Source organism: Hoplias malabaricus, chromosome 1 (genome assembly GCF_029633855.1).
Source record: "Hoplias malabaricus isolate fHopMal1 chromosome 1, fHopMal1.hap1, whole genome shotgun sequence".
Classification (NCBI taxonomy): Eukaryota; Metazoa; Chordata; class Actinopteri; order Characiformes; family Erythrinidae; genus Hoplias; species Hoplias malabaricus.
In genome coordinates this window covers 292,671-310,805 of record NC_089800.1, presented here as the reverse complement: position 1 = coordinate 310,805, position 18,135 = coordinate 292,671, and the positions used below count along the sequence as shown (strand labels likewise).

The 18,135-nt window shown below is 43.0% G+C and overlaps 1 protein-coding gene across 2 annotated transcripts in view; it reads left to right on the top strand.

The window, feature by feature from the left end:
• arfgef1 (ADP-ribosylation factor guanine nucleotide-exchange factor 1 (brefeldin A-inhibited)) overlaps positions 1 to 18,135 on the top strand; it is a 59,367-nt gene that overhangs the window by 4,583 nt on the left and 36,649 nt on the right. For both annotated transcript variants that reach the window (XM_066642255.1, XM_066642248.1), the window contains exons 2-3: positions 15,127 to 15,157; positions 16,163 to 16,319. In XM_066642255.1, coding sequence (XP_066498352.1) covers positions 15,127 to 15,157; positions 16,163 to 16,319 — 188 coding nt within the window. The remainder of the gene's footprint in view (positions 1 to 15,126; positions 15,158 to 16,162; positions 16,320 to 18,135) is intronic.

The following is an 18,135-nucleotide window of genomic DNA, read 5'->3' as shown; positions in this document are numbered from 1 at the left end:
TTCATGCTCCATAAATATTCACATGGCCTTGTGAAGAAAAAACATCACGGAGCTGTGGAATGATAAAAAGGAGGAGCTACGTTTTCTGCTGGCCCTGATACACTGGTCAGATACAGCTGGGGTTAGACTGTGTTGTAAAATACTGCATCTTTTGTTTTATTAACATGTCATTCACTGCTGAATTAATACGTTCCATTTTAGGAAACTGAGCTGTTAATGCAGGCCATTTGCAATCCACCTGTTTTGTGATGTCACAACCTTCATTACACATTCATTCTGGAGTTATAAGAGTGTTTTAGCATTCACTGCTAAACTGCTGACATCAGAGCTCATTTACATATATTTGTCTTAAAGGAAGTGTGATAAAGAAGCATGCTTTTATTTGCGCAGCGAAAATTTGGAGACTTTTTAAGCAATCCTTGGCAGGGAACAAACACACACAGACACACACATGGTGATTAAGGGCATACACTTGCACTTGAAGCAGGAGCACAGCGAGCGCTTTGTCTGAGGAGCAGTTGAGCGTTAGGTGCCTTAATCAAGAACGCTGCAGCCGCAGATGTTGAAGGAGGAGAAAGTGCTATTCCTTCTTCCTTCACTCCATTTGTCACATTTTTCCAGGGAGTAAAATCTCCTCGAACCTTTAGGCCATGGCTGCATTGACAGTTTTATCTCACGGATAATCAGAGGGTTGTGTGGTAAAGCATTTTGAAATATGATTATTTTAGGGACATGCACCAATAAAAAAGATGGATGTGATAAAGGTATGGACCCCACTCACAGAAAGTAAATAGTTGGGAACACTACTCTGCTTCTTGTCGTAAGAGAATAGAATTATGTCCTTCTCCAGTTTTATTTAAACTCTGTTTGAGTACTCGTGGTCATTGTAATTTAAATCTGGTCTGAAAGGCTACTACACGGTCAGCTGTGTGATGGATACAGTAGAGTTTGTGTCCTTCTGTGTTATCGTTCTGAAGTAAATGCGTAACAGTGTAAGCTTGTGGAAACAACGGTTCTGGAAGCTACTGCCTGTGAATGAATAGCTGCCTTTGACTGGAAGAGAACAGAGAATGGGGTCACACAGGGTCCCCTCCGCACTATTGTATTTATTTTATTTTTTTAATTTCGATGATGTGCACATATTAATCTTTTGGAATATTGCGTAAATAGGAATTTACTTTGCACAAAGGATCATAGTGTTGTCATTTCTAAATGATGTGTCCGTATAGGCACCGTGCTGCTGTGCTGCTGTTTTGTTTACGGTCAGAATGTTTGGGAACATTTATTTTCCATTGAAATTTTTATCTAAAATTAATAATTAATAATTATCTTTTGTGCTCCTAATGCAGTAAGAACAAAGCTTTACTATAAGTTTACAGTAAAAAATGAAACATTGCTCAGAGGCACGAGGCAGGTGTTTGATGTTTAGTTCTGGACCACAAACAGCTGTAAGAGCAACAGTGAAGTCTGGGGTTGCACAATATTGGGGGAAAAAAACAGGAGACGGTGTTCCCATCCATTCTGACCAAAGATGGCGCTGAGCATTTAGGGTCTGGTCGAGCCTGTAACGGGTTTCTGATAAGTTGATAACTTTTGAACCACAGGAGATATTGCAAACCAAACTCTGAACTTCTTTGATCTGCTACATGACCCCCTTCCCATTGGAAAAACCTGACATTGATCCAATATGGAGGCTTTCAAGATGGTGGCCATGTTCCGGACACAGCTTAAAAGATAGGTCCCTCACTCATTACTCGCTGGGGTATTCAGCTCTGTCGTTTCATCTTTTGTTTCTGAAATAAAGGGGTGTCCTTTTTATTTTGACTAACGCTGTAATGCACATGCGCACACGATGCTGCTGCTGCTGCTGCTGAAAGGATATATATATATATATTGTGCAGCCTTAGGGATTATGTACTAATTTTAGATCATTATTTCTGGATCATAAACACAACTCCAACTCATCCCAGAGGTTTTGGATGGGACTCCTTCACTTCAGAGAACAGCGCAACTGCTCCACGTCCTGGTGAGCACTGAACCCGTTGACCTCAGGCTCAAGCAGCTGCTGTGGGGGTAAACCAGTGGGTATTTGTCCACAACAGGTACACCTTAAAGTAGCTGCATTCCCTCAGTATGAGGCACGTCCAAGCTCTGGACATAAAGTGCATGCTTCTGTGACTGTATTAGTCTGTGATACCAAGTGTGATTTGGTAATTTTCAGCATGACTCAGTCTAATAGAGGAATTAAACAGCTTAAACACTTCGGCTGTGAAAACAAATTAGACTTGCCAGTGTGACGCACCACGTTTTTTCTTTTACCAGTAGCATTTCTATCTGGAAGCATGATACGGCAGCGTGGAAGTATGGTCACTCTATGATCTCACTAACGCCACAGTGAAGTCTGATGTTGGTGCTGTTGTGGTAGAGTGGCTCCACGGACCAATGCTGGGTGTCTGTCTCCTTCTTGCTGAAGTGTATAATGGAGTACTGTGATCTTAAGCTCATGTACAGCTGCTCTAGAGCATCCCATTTGGTTTTATGCTTTTAGTGGAGATTTTACAAGAACTTTAAGATCTGCTGGGGGCTTTATATAACATTCTTCTCAACACTAAGGGCATGGTGACCTTAGGCTTGTGTTGTGTAGCTTCCTATCGTTCCATTCTATTGGTAAAAGCTTTCTATAGACATCATACAAACACATGTGCGAGTAATAGCTGGGTCTTAATATAAATAGAAAGGGTGCATGGGTTTATATAACTAATGACCTGTAGCTGTGGATTCCAGCAAAAACAATTTCTGCCATTTTTAACTGCGAGATGTTGTTTCTCGTTCCAGCAAACTTCAGAAACTCAAAGCTGAGAGTATCCAGGAGGTCTGTTCTCATTTATTATTTAGTGCTCCGGCTGATTGTCTAATTCCTCTTTCATTCTGTCACCGCGGGGATTACAATCCCTTATTCATCACTAGAGTATACCTCAGCTATGAAGACAGTGTGGAGAAACCGCTACAGCAGTTTAACGCCTGTTTAAAGGCACACATTCTACTCCTTTTTAACAAAAGAACACAGTTCTGAAGTCTTAATGTAACGCCCGTGTCCTGCTTGGTCAAAACCCCACAAAGACCAAACCCAACAGCAGCATTCTCCCTCTGTCTAAACAGCCCTGTTCTGAACGGTCGGTCTCAGCACCTGTTCCTTAAAAAGTTCGTCCTTAAGTCTCTGCACTTGACGTCAGAAGCAGAGCACAACCAGAAGACCTCTTTTACCCTATGATTTCTTACTTGTGCAGGAAACTGACTGTGGTCTGGCTTCACTCTGTGTTCATTGGTGGGCTCCAGATCCCCAAATGAATGTTCTAGTTCACTGAAAAAGTGATTTTCTTTCATAATACGTTCAATTTAAATGAGGCACATAACAAAGCACAGTGAAAAAGGGCCAAACTCTGAATAATGTCTAAAGCAATGGATTTGTGAAGTTTGTGCTTATGTCAGCACTCAAACTCTTCAGGTTTATAACCTACTTTTGGGTCAGTAGTAGTTTCAGAGCTACTACTGTGCTGAGAAATCTCTGCTTAACTGATCTGCTGAGAGCGAATTGATGTGAAACATGGCTGACCGATTGTGATGACAGGAAGCAGAAGTAACATTTACGGTGTTGGTGAACTCCTCCTGTAAAATCGATCTGGTTCTGTGATGTTCTTTTTCATAGGGGTTTAATGAAATGTGTGTGATGTACTTTGACCAGAAAACCAAAGGGGATCTAGTCTGAATGTGTCCGTCCACAGAACCCTGACGGGCTGGTCTTAGCTTGTGGGTTGGGTTGTAGACAGGTTCCCAAATGTCTGTCCAACTGTGAGGTCCTCCATTCGTCTGCATTAATGTCCACGGTTGATAAATGCAGTGGAGTTCATGGGACTCTGTAGGGTGGCTGCTCCTGATCTAACGGCCAATGAATGTGGTTAGAACAGTAGGTGTTTCTGATAAACTGGCCACTTAGCCCCAACACACAGGTTTCATGTTCTGAGGCTGCCATACTCTGCTTTGAAGGAACAGCTGTCATATCTCCACAGTTTCTGTGTTCCTCTCTTCCTCCTGGGTTTGGAACCGACCTCTTCCGCTCTTCCTCTCGTCAGGTTCCTCCAGGCTCTGTCTCTGTTCTCCGCTCTAAAACGTTTCAGACGGAGGAGATTCCCACCGTTTAGCAACAGCTTTCAAACAGCATCCGTACACTTTGAAAACTTTGTCACAGCAGGGTACATTTAGTAAAGTGTGTGTGTGTGTGTGTGTGTGTGTGTGTGTGTGTGTGTGTGTGTGTGTGTGTGTGTGTGAGTGAGTGAGTGAGTGAGTGAGTGAGTGTGTGTGTGTGTGTGTGTGTGTGAGTGAGTGAGTGAGTGAGTGAGTGAGTGAGTGAGTGAGTGAGTGAGTGAGTGAGTGAGTGAGTGAGTGAGTGAGTGAGTGAGTGAGTGAGTGGAAATTAATCTAATGGTGGAGAGTTTTTGTTGACAGTGTAGGTCTCTCTCTCTCTCCCTGTCTCTCTCTCTCTCTCTCTCTCTCTCTCCCTGTGTCTGTCTCTGTCTCAGTCTCTGTCTCTCTCTCTCTCACTCTCTCCCTGTCTCTGTCTCTCTCTCTCTCTCTCTCTCCCTCTCTCTCTCTCTCTCTCTCACTGTCTGTCTCTCTCTCTCTCTCTCTCTCTCTCTCTCTCTCTCTCTCTCTCTCCCTGTGTCTGTCTCTGTCTCTCTCTCTCTCCCTGTCTCTGTGTCTCTCTCTCTCTCTCTCTCTCTCCCTGTCTCTGTCTCTGTGTCTCTCTCTCTCTCTCTCACTGTCTGTGTCTCTCTCTCTCTCTCTCTCTCACTGTCTGTGTGTCTCTCTCTCTCTCTCTCTCTCTCACTGTCTGTCTGTCTCTCTCTCTCTCTCTCTCTCTCTCTCTCTCTTTCTTTCTGTCATTGTTTCTCTCCCCACTCTAATTATCTATGGTTTAATTTATTTTCTTTCTTTCCATCTATACGTTCTTGACACACTTTCTCTCCCTCTCTGTTCTCTCTTTCTCTCACCTGACCTGGTTTATTCTTTCAAAATCACACTAACACATTTGTATTGTTTTTAGAAAAAGAGAAGCTGTGTCTCCGCTGCTGAGAGGAGGGTGACGGCAGGTCGTAATAAATAATGCATTGTCATGGAGTTACTCTTTTTCTTTCCGACTCAAACAGGTGATAAATTAATCATCCTTTCACCAGGAGTTAATGAGAGAAAACAAGTCAACACTCAGCGGCAGCGGTGGATTGTTCTTTGGTGGTGGGCTAATGGGCCAAATGGTCTGGGTCCATCAGTAAAGACACACTTGTGTGTGTGTGTGTGTGTGTGTGTAAAGGTCCCAGTTGTTTCTGCTGCCTTGTGAACACCAGTGCCACACGGTGCCGGTAGCTGGACAGCAGTGTGATGTTTATATATTTTTGGGTCCAAATGACTGTAATTTAAAATGTTTTCATTTAAAAACATTATTTAGGGTTAGACCCTCACGGTGAAGGTGGTCTTCCTGCCTAAGCTTGGATTCCAAATGGCTGTGAGAAAAGACATGCTGTTCTCCACTATTCTATAGAAATCATACAAATTTATCAGCAGTGATGGGCAAAGACAGACGAATAGAAATGAATCTAGAAGAGTCCATGAGTCTTGATCCCAATGTTGATGAATGAATGTCTGGCCAGATCTTGAATATGTTTTCCATGTGTATGTTGTAGTTACAGTTCAGAAACATGGAGGTGTAGAACATCAGATGATTGTTCATTTAGTTCCATAGACACGGATCCGTGCTCCACGTCCACCCTTTCTTTCACTCGACCCTGAGTCCGACCATTCCTTATTTGTTATAGTTATCTTCGTCCACCCTCCAATGCAGGCAGCAGAGGAATGCTGAGAGTTGCAGGTCAGTGAGCTTTCTTTAGGTGTTGGAAACGTTAGTGAATTCCAAAAAAAATCTGGATTTCTGTAATTAGCTCAGTGTGCAGTAAAACAGGCAGTGGGTCTGACATCACACCACTGGGGACCACATTAATAACCAAACATTTTCACTGACTTATTTGTGAAATTATGGAAATTAAGCTGATGATGATCTCTAAGGTCTTTGTGTTTTGTGTAGTGTCCAACAATGGAAAACGACGTGGCGGCAGATAAAAACCAGGGGTCCTAATTTCCACGACAGGGATGCAGCCATTTTACTCGCTGTCCTCAGTCTCCTGAGGTTTATGTGGAGGTTTTTAAAACACAAATAAAAAAAAAATGTCTTCAGTCAGTTACATTTGTAACTGTTGCACAAAATAACTTTTTTGTGAGATTTAAGAGGCTGTGAGTTTCCAGTGTCTGGTGACTGTCACCACTGCAGTGATCCACTGAGACTCTCTGAGGTCTCTCTGCTTGACTGTATTTACACTGAATACCTAAATGTTGGAAAAGGAGTGCACCCTTCATTGAATCTGATGGTGTTTAAACAGGAGCAGTTAAATTATACAGTGGCAGTAGGACAATATCACAGTCCCGTTCCGTGACCCACCTGGTTAACGCTGATATCTCAGCTCAGTGTTTTTCTCGTCTAAGCCCTCTATGTAATTACGGCTTTGTGTCTCCTCCTATCACCATCTCTGCTCCTCCACCTTCCTTGTGTGCAGGGGATTTCTGGGGGTGTGTGAGCGGTGCAGGGGCGGATGTGTTATCTGTTGATGGGTAAAAAAGAGAAGCCACTGCCCCTGTCTTCAAACAAATTAAACATATTCGGCACCAGGACCGGGCAGTGAGGTGATGTTATTTGTTCTTGGTGATGACGGACAGTCGGCGGTGGACGAAGCACAAAAACCATGTACCGAGTAAAGGCACAGATACTGAAGGTGAAATATTACTGCAGTAAAAGTAGAAGTCCTCATTGTAGATCTTCACTTGAGAAAAATGCTAAAGTATTTACCTTCAAATGTACTTAAGTATCGAAAAGGACCATGACGTTATTATGGCTCTAATGTTCTAACATGATTTTTGTAACGAGACTCATGTTTAACACACTATAGGTGAAAAGACTCGTGTCGCTCTTGGTTCCACAGTCTTTTAACAGAACGTCATTAATGAGTCTGACACTGAACACAGCGGAAATGGCCAAAGGTTATATACAATGATGTTATAGCAACTATTGCATTCACCCAGGATGTTTCCCTCCAGCCCAACAGAACCCACGCGGCACACATCGAACCCATCCCCACGCCGTGGCCTGACCTGCACCTCTCCAGAAATATAACTAACTACGCACCGCGTCGACGCGCCGATGACTGTGATTGGTCTGCAGTCAGACAGGATTAGCTTTGACAGAGGCTCAGTTCTCCCTCTTACAGATCAGTGAAGCATAAAAATAATTTTAATTCTGCCGTTCAGAGCCGTCTGTTTCTTAAACACGTTTGTAGCTTTTCTGACTGATCCTCCGTTTTGTTTTTTGGACTTGTTCATCTCACTGAACTGATTTTCAGTCGCTGATTTGAACTCGCTCGAAGGACTGTGTTAATTTACGGTAAATTGTTAAAGAGTGTTAAATGAACCTGCCACTGATTCTCACACGTAAACCATGTGATAAATGAATAGTAGTCACTGCTGACTCTAACTAAACGGTACAAATCATTTTGTTAATCAATAACGGTTCTAAGAACTGGAGCAAGTGATGACTTACAGTCTCAAACATGTACAACAGTTCAAATAAAAAGTCTGCCTTTCTTATAACTTGGTTTAAGGCAGAGAAACCTGGGGTTCGCTTGTTTTAGCTCCGACCGATCCGTCCGTCTCCTGGCAGCGGTGCCGCGCAGAGAGCCGTGCAGAGCCGGGAGATTTGTTCGTTATGGTTTTATTCAACACATAAACCATAATGTAGTGGGGATATTTGACTTTAAAATTTAGTTAAATTTAAAGAGTCGCCCAAAATGGAAATACTTCAGTAAAGTACTTAACTACAGTAACAAATTACATTTACTTTGTTACTGTCCACCACTGACGAGGGACCCGTGGTAATGTTTGACGTGTAATAATTTGGGTGTGTTGCTGCCTTGCGCCCAGTGATTCCGGGTAGGCTCCGGAACCACCACCGCCCTGAACTGGATAATTTCTCGCCTCTCTTGTGAAGAGAGACAGTGATGAGATCATTCAGAATGCTGCTCAGGATGTGTGCTCGGTCACAGCAGGAATTAAGCTCGTATTGGACTGTTGTTTTCGTGGTGTAAGGTTCTGTCGACTTTACTGATATGATTTGTTTTCGTATGAGTTTTCCTGGTGTCAGCAATGATACACATCAGAATTGTTGCTGTTTGTAATACTACTATAATAATATTAATAATAATAATAATAACAATAATAATTACTATCATCGCTGGTGTTCACACTGCAGTAAGTCAGTGGAGGGAGACGTTTCTCTGGGACTTGCTGCTGCTGTTTGGGTGATGAGGTGTTGAGGGTGTGTTGAAGTGGGGTCCTACAGTCCTTACTCTTTGAAATGGTAATGTCAGTGTGGGGGATGTCTCCACTCCACTGCTCTGGATGAAGAGGAGGATCAGACTGACCCAGCTGGGGATGGAGGGGCTGGGTTTGATCTGGAAACTGCCTCCTCTGCACCTATAAAGAATCTTCAAAGACACCGTGAAACTGGAGCTTGCCTTGCACAACAAAGCTAGCATTGGATTACTATTAATAACCATACAACACCCTTTATAACGGATATAAACTTCATAAATTATATCTCCTTTTCATAGTCTCTGTGACAGTGAATATCTCAAACCATGTGCATTTAAAGACTAACCATGGGTAAAACAATTCAACTGAAGGTGGAATCCTGCTGCAATTTAAGAAAAACAAATATAAACTGATTATAAAAATATTTGGGAAATTATTGCTTTTGTTTCCCAAAAGAAAAAGTTTATATCACACTTTCAGCATCCTGGTCATTGAAGCACAAGGTGTGTGTGTGTGTGTGTGTGTGTGTGCGTGTGCGCGTGCGGACCCTGATGAAAAGCAGAGCTTCTAGAGTAGAGTTTAGGCCTTGGCACCTGACTCACTGCAGGCTGACTCCACACAGAGAAGGAGAGTAAAATAATGTGTGTGTGTGTGTGTGTGTGTGTGTGTGTGTGTGTGTGTGTGTGTGTGTGAGAGAGAGAGAGAGAGAGAGAGAGAGAGAGAGAGAGAGAGAGAGAGAGAGAGAGAGAGAGAGAGGTGAAGAAAGGGAGGGGAGTCTTCTTGAGGGCTCCACATACTTTTCAATAATATTTTGGAGAATAATCTTCTATAACACGATGTGTCTGTGAAATGCTGTGATTGGACAGACTCAGACGAGGGGGCGGGGCCATCCTAAAGTCTCTGCCCTTGACAGAGTCAGAACCATTCTTTTTCTGACTTAAGCACCATACAGAAAACTGACTGAGGTCTTGTTTCACAGTGTGTGTGTTGGTGGGCTCCAGATCCCCACATGCACATGCCTGTAGTTTAGTGTTTTGTATGTAGTCCTCGTTTCTGACTACACCGAACCCAGTGTGGTTCAGAAAGTCTCATTAACAGTGTGCGTCCACTGAAAGTGAGCAACGTTATTTGTGCTTTATCATTGTTTGGTGTAAGACTCAAAGATGTATTGTACTGTGTGCTTTTCTGTTGTACATCTTTTTAGCTAATAGCCTTCAGCCTGGACCTGAACATATGTAACTGCGGTCCTGACCCGACCCCTGAAGTGGTTGATAACACACATACAAACCAGTTACAGTCATGAGTAGTGTGTGTGTGTTTGTGTGTGTGTGTGTGTGTGTGTTATGTAAAAGTCTTTCTCTGTTTGCAGTGTGGCAGCTTGTTGCCTAATTGATGTAGGGCCCAGAACACTTCTGAATGCAGGTGTCGCTGTGGGCTGCCAAACTCGCTGCTTATTGAATTAACTCCAGATATAAAAAAAACATCCGTATACGGTGCAGCTCGTACTTCCAGGTGAAATCGGTTCAAAACACTTGCTTCCTCTCCCCTGGGGGGACTTGGTCTGCTCTTGGCCTTTTTCCCATAGCAGAGGAAAAGCTGTCTGTGTTTGTCCTGATTGGATCGGCGCAGTAATATGAGGAAACAAACCGGCACAAAGCCTGGAGGAGCTTAAAGACTTTTCACCATTTAACCATGTGATAAATTCCCTTTTCACTCCTCATCGAGTACGCCTCCAAATCCTAGGCATGGATGTCCGATGAGGAGAAAATCCCAGAATGAGAGGTACATGATGTACATGTGGTTTTTGGTTTTAATTCCTAGCGTTAGCTCTAGTTTTTATGGCAGAAATGAAGTGCTTCCTCCTGTGTTCTGTCACAGCCTCTGTATTATGTTTTTTCCTTCAATTTACAAAGGAATTTTGCATTGTAGACATGTACCAGCCTCTACTCGTCTGGGAGGACTTCACATTACAGGTTGGACCATTGCTGTCAGGGTTTGATTGCTTTCTCAGTATTGACCCCTCTAGCTGACGTTGTGTATTGTGAGGAAGGAAAGGATAGGTGGTCAACCCCACTCCTAACCCTAGTCTCTTCAACTGGTTTACTCCCAGAGAGGCTTGTGGCAATGCGCGCTGCATAATGAGAGTATTCTCTACGGCAGGGTACATTGTTGTTGACATTATTCATTACTCTGCCTCTATATGAAGGAAGCCTTCTTTTTTAAGGGGACATTTTCTTCAGTGTAGGTACAAATTCATTTGGCTTCAGGAACCCAACAATCCACACGCTGTGAAATAAATTGACACTAGTTTTACTTAAATCACTAAACGTGGGATTAAAGTAGTCATTCTGATTTTACGTAGCGTCTCTCCACTCACAAAGACATGGTTAAACCGAGCGAAACAGGCACAATACGTCCAGAGGAATAAGAAAGAAGCACTGAGTACTAGGGATGGGTGGTATCCACATTATTCATACCGTGCCAAAATATGACAGTGGTGTATGGTATTGCGTGGGCAGGGGGCGCTCTCTCGGGCTGCGCTGAGCCTTTTATCTGTGAGCACAAAGTCAAGTGAATTTAGCCTAACACACTCCGACGGTGCACACTGTAAACCTGTGTTTATTTGTATTACATTATAATATTATTACATTTTAGCACATAAGCTACATTGCTGATGTTACAAGGTAAATACAAGGCCAAAAACCGCAGATAAAACCTCCCTCTCGCCGGTAGCCGCCCATCCATCCTAATCCAGCCAATCAGAAATGACCTTTGTCACGTGTGGTTTCTGATTGGCTGAAACTGAGGCACTTTGTAATGGCTGTAAGTGTGGAGCGAGAGTAAGGTGTGTAGGTTGTAGTGTGCGTTCAACAAACCCCCTGGCGCTCTCGGAATATTCACGCACGCAGAATTGTGGCACAAAAATAACGCCATATGTTTGAGCACTGACTGGAGGCTGTGTATTAAACTCAGTGTGTTTTGTTGTTTCTCTGTATCAGCGTCTGAGCTCAGAGGGAGTTTGGACTCCTATTTGTACGAGTGAGGGATACACACAGAGTCTGAACACAGCTCTGGATAAGAACGTCTGCTAAATGCTGTAAATGTGAGAGTGAGTTACTGCAGTTCAGAGCCAGAAAAACAACAGATGTGTGTTAGTAGAATATATTAGCAGCTGACGGGGATAGGATTCTGTGTGTATCTTTGTGTATATGTACGTGTGTGAGAAAGAGAGAAAGCAAGAGTGTGTGTGTGAGAGAGAGAGAGATGACTCTGCAAAAATTGCAATGTGTGCGCATGTGTGTCCTTGGGATGCATACTGTCCATTTCTAAAAACAATGGCAGGCCAACCCTGCCTCTTCTTTATATAAAAAAGCATGTTTTTATGTGTTGTTTTAAAACGTGTTACATATTAAAACATAGATATAAAAGAAAAAAAGGTACAGATAGTGCTGAGGTAAATGTGTTGTGTTTAAAAATGCCCTGTAGGATCCAGTTACATAGACATCTCCAGTGATGATGAAAGGGACAAGGGCTACTGACGTGGCTGGAAAAATAATACTCAATCAGGATCGTCCAGTGATCTAACCGATCTCTGGATCTGAGACGCACAGCTTTCACTCTCAACCACACCAACGATAGGCCGACTGGTCAATAAACCAATCATAAATAGGGTGGGGGCGGGCCTTGGGTCTTGGCCAAACACATTAAAGCCCAATACTTTATACTTCTGCGTCGAACCTACGCCGTGACCTGACACTCAGCCCCGCGGACCACAGCGGCTGGGATTGGTCCGCTGAGCCTCGTGTTCCCGCCCACACGTTCCCCCCGTCGCGGTTTAAACGGTTTATATTGGTTTTGTTCATCTCATGTCTGAATGTTGTCCATTTATTTCCACAAAATTCACCAGAATCCATCATTTAAAGGGCTTTTTTACACATTTTCTCCCAGAGGAGCGCTCCCCTGGACCCCGCTTGACAGTAACGATGATCAGGGTCATACACGGGCTCTTTATGGATCTGAGACCCGGGGCCAACATGTCGTGTGTTAAAAGTGTTTCGGGCGTGGAGGGAAGTTCAGGCTCAGGACATTGTTCACTATCAGCCCTGAGTGATGTATTTGTTGTGGTGGTGTTCAGTAACATGATAACGGCACTGTGCCAGCACTCTGGGCTTTACAGTGTGCCTCTGTGGTTGAGTTCATCTTTACTAATGTTTATACAGATTTGGAGATTTGGGTTCTTTTGATCTTCAATTTGAAGAAATATTCCCTTACAATAAAACAACAGTGAGATTTAAAAATATCTGGAGCGGTGGGAGGCCTAGAGCGCACAGGGATCAGGGCAGTGGCAGAGAGAGAGAGCAATTTCAGTTCTTTGTCTTTGTCTTTCACCCACAAAAAGGCAGCTGTAATTGTTTTGGGGCCTTGTTTTTCATTCCTTTTTCTTTGCCATGGACTGAGTTTACATCACGATGAACAGCGTAGTTAATGCAGGGGAGTGAGGCCGGGCTAAGTGTCTGCTGATGTTGTTCTTTGAGAAAACCAGTCACAGTAGCAGTTGTTTTCTCAGTGGTCCATTGCCTTTCTGCTCAGACTCGTCTCGTTATCATACGATTCACAGATTCAGCGTCAAAAAGCCTTACATTCATTTTTCGGTTCTGTTCGTGGCCCACCCCTAGTGTATGTTGTGTGTGTGTGTGTGTGTGTGTGTGTGTGGCGCTGTGGCGCTGAACTGGAGAGGAGAGGGTTCAAAAGAAGAGAGCGAGGGAACGAATGCTCTGATCATTCCGCTTCACTCGCACCAAAAGTGGAGCGTCTTTAAAGGAGCACAGTCTTTGGACCAAGTAAAAACACACTCCTGTTCCCCCTGGGGTGGAGTCCTAGGCTCGGCCGGTGCACACCGGCGTGTCCTTGATGATACTTTTGTTGCTGCTTGATTAAATTAATGAGTATTTTAATCTACACACTAATAATATCTGCATATGTGAGGGCTTTTCCCACGTTTGCTGAAGTAACTGCAAAGGTACATTGCTGTGATGATTTGATTGCATTAAAGATGACGTCTACGACTGTAATAATGTCGTATTAGAGCTACAAAGTGCACTGAGTGTTGAAACAAAATGGCTTTAATGCTATGGCAGATTGGGGTGTGTTTGTTAGGCTAAATTTCACAAATGAAATGAACTGTGTAGCTGTGCTTCTTCCTCTGTGTTTTTCTGGCTCCGATGCTGTTTGATTAATGATGGTCCTGTGAAGACGCAGCCTTCAGATTCATGGCTTAATTAAATTCCAGCGTTGAACGGAAGGACAGCTGTCATCGGAAAAGTGCTGTCTGCGAGTGGTAAAGTAATAAAGGCCTCTGTAAATAGAGCTGTTTTAAAACTGGATGGAGTTCCTGTGAAGACTGGTATTCAGACACTTTACTGTGTTCCCTCATTGAGTTTACTCTGTTTGACTGGAGGTCTAAGTCTATCTTCCTTTTCTTTTCTCTGTTTAGACATTATTCTGTTTATGGTGGGTATTGTCTCAGTCTCTGTCTCTCAAACATTTTCACTTAAATTATTTTACTCATCCTCTTTCTCTCACTTTCTTTCTGTCTCTCTCTTCATCCTTTTTAACCCTCACACACCCTCTTCTTTAACTCACACACTTCCCTCTGTCTCTCTCTTCTCTTTCTCTCTGTTTCACAACTTGTTACTCAGGCTTTTCAAGGTGTTACTTACAAAAATCTCCCAACAATGGAGAGAGGAAGAGAGGGAGGAAGAGAGGGAGGGGGGTTGGGGAGAGAGAGAGAGAGACAGGGAGCAAGAGAGAGAGAGAGACAGGGAGCGAGATACAGAGAAAGACAAAAAGAGAGACAGAGAGAGATGGAGTTCACATCAGACAGAGAGACAGACAGACACAGAGAGACAGACAGATGCAGAGAGTGAGAGACAGACAGACACACAGACACTGAGAGAGAGACAGACAGACAAAGAGAAACAGACAGAGAGAGAGAGACAGTTCGGAGTCAGGTTGGTGGAGGCTGCTGAGTGTAGTGTAGTGTCTTTCTGATGATCTGAGTTTGGAAACATGTTCGTTTTTCACTCACTTCTAAACAGTGTGTTTAAAGATTCTCTTTGATGTAAGTACGGCATGTGAACTCTCCCTCAGTGTTGTCTCTGTGTTAAATTGCTGTGTGAAATGTGGGCAAGAGGGGCATTAAACCCTGTGGGGGTCCTGCATTGGTCCTGGGGACACCGCCTGCATTTGGTGCTGCTTTGTGAACCGTGTCCTGTGTGTGATGGCGCTATATAAAATCCCTTCAGTTGAGTTGGAGTAAAAAAAAGTGTAAATCCTTCCCACACAATTACGGTCTACAACTGCCGTGAAGGGGCAACAGACTCCCTAATGTTACCCTTCATTTTATAAGAAGTACAGGACAGGAGTGCGTCTGTGAACTTTTGGCCACTGAGTGAGGGCCGCTGACAGACGGAGGCCGTGTTTTAAGCAGTGATTCCTCAGAATAAAAAGATTCACAGAATTAAAGCGATCACAGTGTGCTCGGGCAGATCGGCTGCTGGTGTGAAGACGTGGATATGATTATCACACATTATTCCCCTTGTGTTGTTATTTCTCTGTGAATGTCCTCTGTTCTGAAAATATTTTCTCTTTCTTTTGCAGAGGAGATAAAGGCAGAATCTGAGAAATTAAGGTAAGCCAGTTTATTTCTGCTGAATGCTGTTAGCGTGTGCAGCTGATTTTACCCGGTGTTCTTTCTGAAGAACGATTTACGTACAATAATGACTTTCTTTAAAGAACGTTATTAACAGTGCAAGTTAGGAGCAGAGTCATGAAATACCCACCTCCCAAACCCCTCAATTTCTCTTCTATTTTTTTAAACTCCTGTCTCTCTTCCTCACCTCCACTCTGTCTGTTTCAGTCCGACTGTCCCTCCCTCTCTCATTGTCCTCAGGTCTCTTTGTGATTTTATTCCTTGCTTCCTCACTGTGTTGTGTTAACTAAACAGAAATCAGTAGTCTCTAGTGTGTGTGTGTGTGTGTGTGTGTGTGTGTGTGTGTGTGTGTGTGTGTGTGTGTTGAGGGAGCAGCTTTGAGGACTTTCTCTCCCCAGTGATTCAGCTAAAACTCTTTTTATGTGAATTAAAATCACGTGTGGACTAATCCCTCCACTGCCACATTAATGAATGACAGAGGAGCGAGAGAGACGTGCTGTCTGTTGAATCTGTTTACATTTTCTTTTCCCGTACTTTTCACCTCACTCTCCCTCCATTATCCTCCCCATCTTTTCACAAAGTGTTCACCTTCTTTCTCCTCTCTCTTCAGTCGCTTATCTCTCTTTCTCTGCTTTGTATTGTCTGTCTTTTTCATGACTCTTTTTTTTCTTTTTGCTGTTTTCTCTTGTTATCTCTCTCTCTCTCTCTCTCTCTCTCTCTCTCTCTCTCTCTCTTCGCCTCCTGTCCCAAAGCTCTCATAGGCTTATCTCAGAGAGGTCATTAAAGCTCCTCAGTCCAAACGGCCAAGAGACAAACACACCCTTCCTTCTGGACTCTTGGTCAGTGCTGTGACTCTGCTGCTGAGGGGCTTTTGGAACAAAATGAGTCCTTTTCCTTTACAGTGATTTCAGCCCCCTGATGTTTGACTGAGTTGCTAATGACTGATAGTGTAAATTAATTCGTTCTTTTTGCCCCCTGTTTTAGCCCACCTGCAGGAGATGGCAAGTCTAGCTCCAGTACTCTGCCCCCCATCAAATCTAAGACCAACTTCATTGAAGCAGATAAATACTTCCTGCCGTTCGAGTTGGCGTGTCAGTCGAAATGTCCGCGCATCGTGAGCACATCTCTGGACTGTTTACAGGTCAGTGCCTTCAGGGGAACAAGGTTTGGGCCAAGAGTCAGAACGAAGGAGAAAAAGAATTATGGACAGATGTCAGAAAGGTCAGATGTCATAAACAAAGTCAAATAAAGTGTGTAGTGCTATGCAACGTTAGTTTTGAAAATCTAATTTACAGATACTTGGAGAATGAATGATTATTCCATAATGTTGTTATTATTATTATTATTATTATTATTACTGAACACTGTTATCTAAGTTATAATGTTGTAATTATTATTAATTTTAGCTGAACACCAATCAACTGGAAAATTAACAAACATCTAAATGCTGTGTTGAGAATGGTTCACTTATTACTTTATTTACTGGTGACTTCACAGGGTTTGCTACATAGAGATCAGACCAGGGAACAAGCATGAAACTACTGAAAGATTTTTGTCTTACTGCTTTATGAAAATACACAAGATGTCATTTCTGTTGCATTAACAAACCCTAACAATTCCCCAGATGCACTGAATTATGGGATATATTGTGCCAATTTGAGTGCATCCTCTGTACACATCATCTGTACAGTGCACTGTATACTTTTTTGTGTTCCCAATTTATCAGAATATTAGGACAGCATTACAGAACGGCCAACACATTACACACATCATGTAGAATGTTAGAGGAGTAGAGATGTTAGAGGAGTAGAGATGTTAGAGGAGTAGAGATGTTAGAGGAATAGAGTTGTTAGAGGAATAGAGTTGTTAGAGGAATAGAGTTGTTAGAGGAATAGAGTTGTTAGAGGAATAGAGCTGTTAGAGGAGTAGAGTTGTTAGAGGAGTAGAGTTGTTAGAGGAGTAGAGCTGTTAGAGGAGTAGAGCTGTTAGAGGAATAGAGCTGTTAGAGGAATAGAGCTGTTAGAGGAATAGAGTTGTTAGAGGAGTAGAGTTGTTAGAGGAGTAGAGATGTTAGAGGAGTAGAGATGTTAGAGGAGTAGAGATGTTAGAGGAGTAGAGATGTTAGAGGAATAGAGATGTTAGAGGAGTAGAGTTGTTAGAGGAGTAGAGTTGTTAGAGGAGTAGAGTTGTTAGAGGAGTAGAGTTGTTAGAGGAGTAGAGTTGTTAGAGGAGTAGAGTTGTTAGAGGAGTAGAGTTGTTAGAGGAGTAGAGTTGTTAGAGGAGTAGAGTTGTTAGAGGAGTAGAGTTGTTAGAGGAGTAGAGTTGTTAGAGGAGTAGAGTTGTTAGAGGAGTAGAGTTGTTAGAGGAGTAGAGTTGTTAGAGGAGTAGAGATGTTAGAGGAGTAGAGTTGTTAGAGGAGTAGAGTTGTTAGAGGAGTAGAGCTGTTAGAGGAGTAGAGCTGTTAGAGGAGTAGAGCTGTTAGAGGAGTAGAGCTGTTAGAGGAGTAGAGCTGTTAGAGGAGTAGAGCTGTTAGAGGAGTAGAGCTGTTAGAGGAGTAGAGCTGTTAGAGGAGTAGAGTTGTTAGAGGAATAGAGATGTTAGAGGAGTAGAGATGTTAGAGGAATAGAGATGTTAGAGGAGTAGAGTTGTTAGAGGAGTAGAGATGTTAGAGGAGTAGAGATGTTAGAGGAGTAGAGATGTTAGAGGAGTAGAGATGTTAGAGGAATAGAGATGTTAGAGGAGTAGAGTTGTTAGAGGAGTAGAGTTGTTAGAGGAGTAGAGATGTTAGAGGAGTAGAGTTGTTAGAGGAGTAGAGTTGTTAGAGGAGTAGAGTTGTTAGAGGAGTAGAGTTGTTAGAGGAGTAGAGGTGTTAGAGGAGTAGAGTTGTTAGAGGAGTAGAGCTGTTAGAGGAGTAGAGCTGTTAGAGGAGTAGAGCTGTTAGAGGAGTAGAGCTGTTA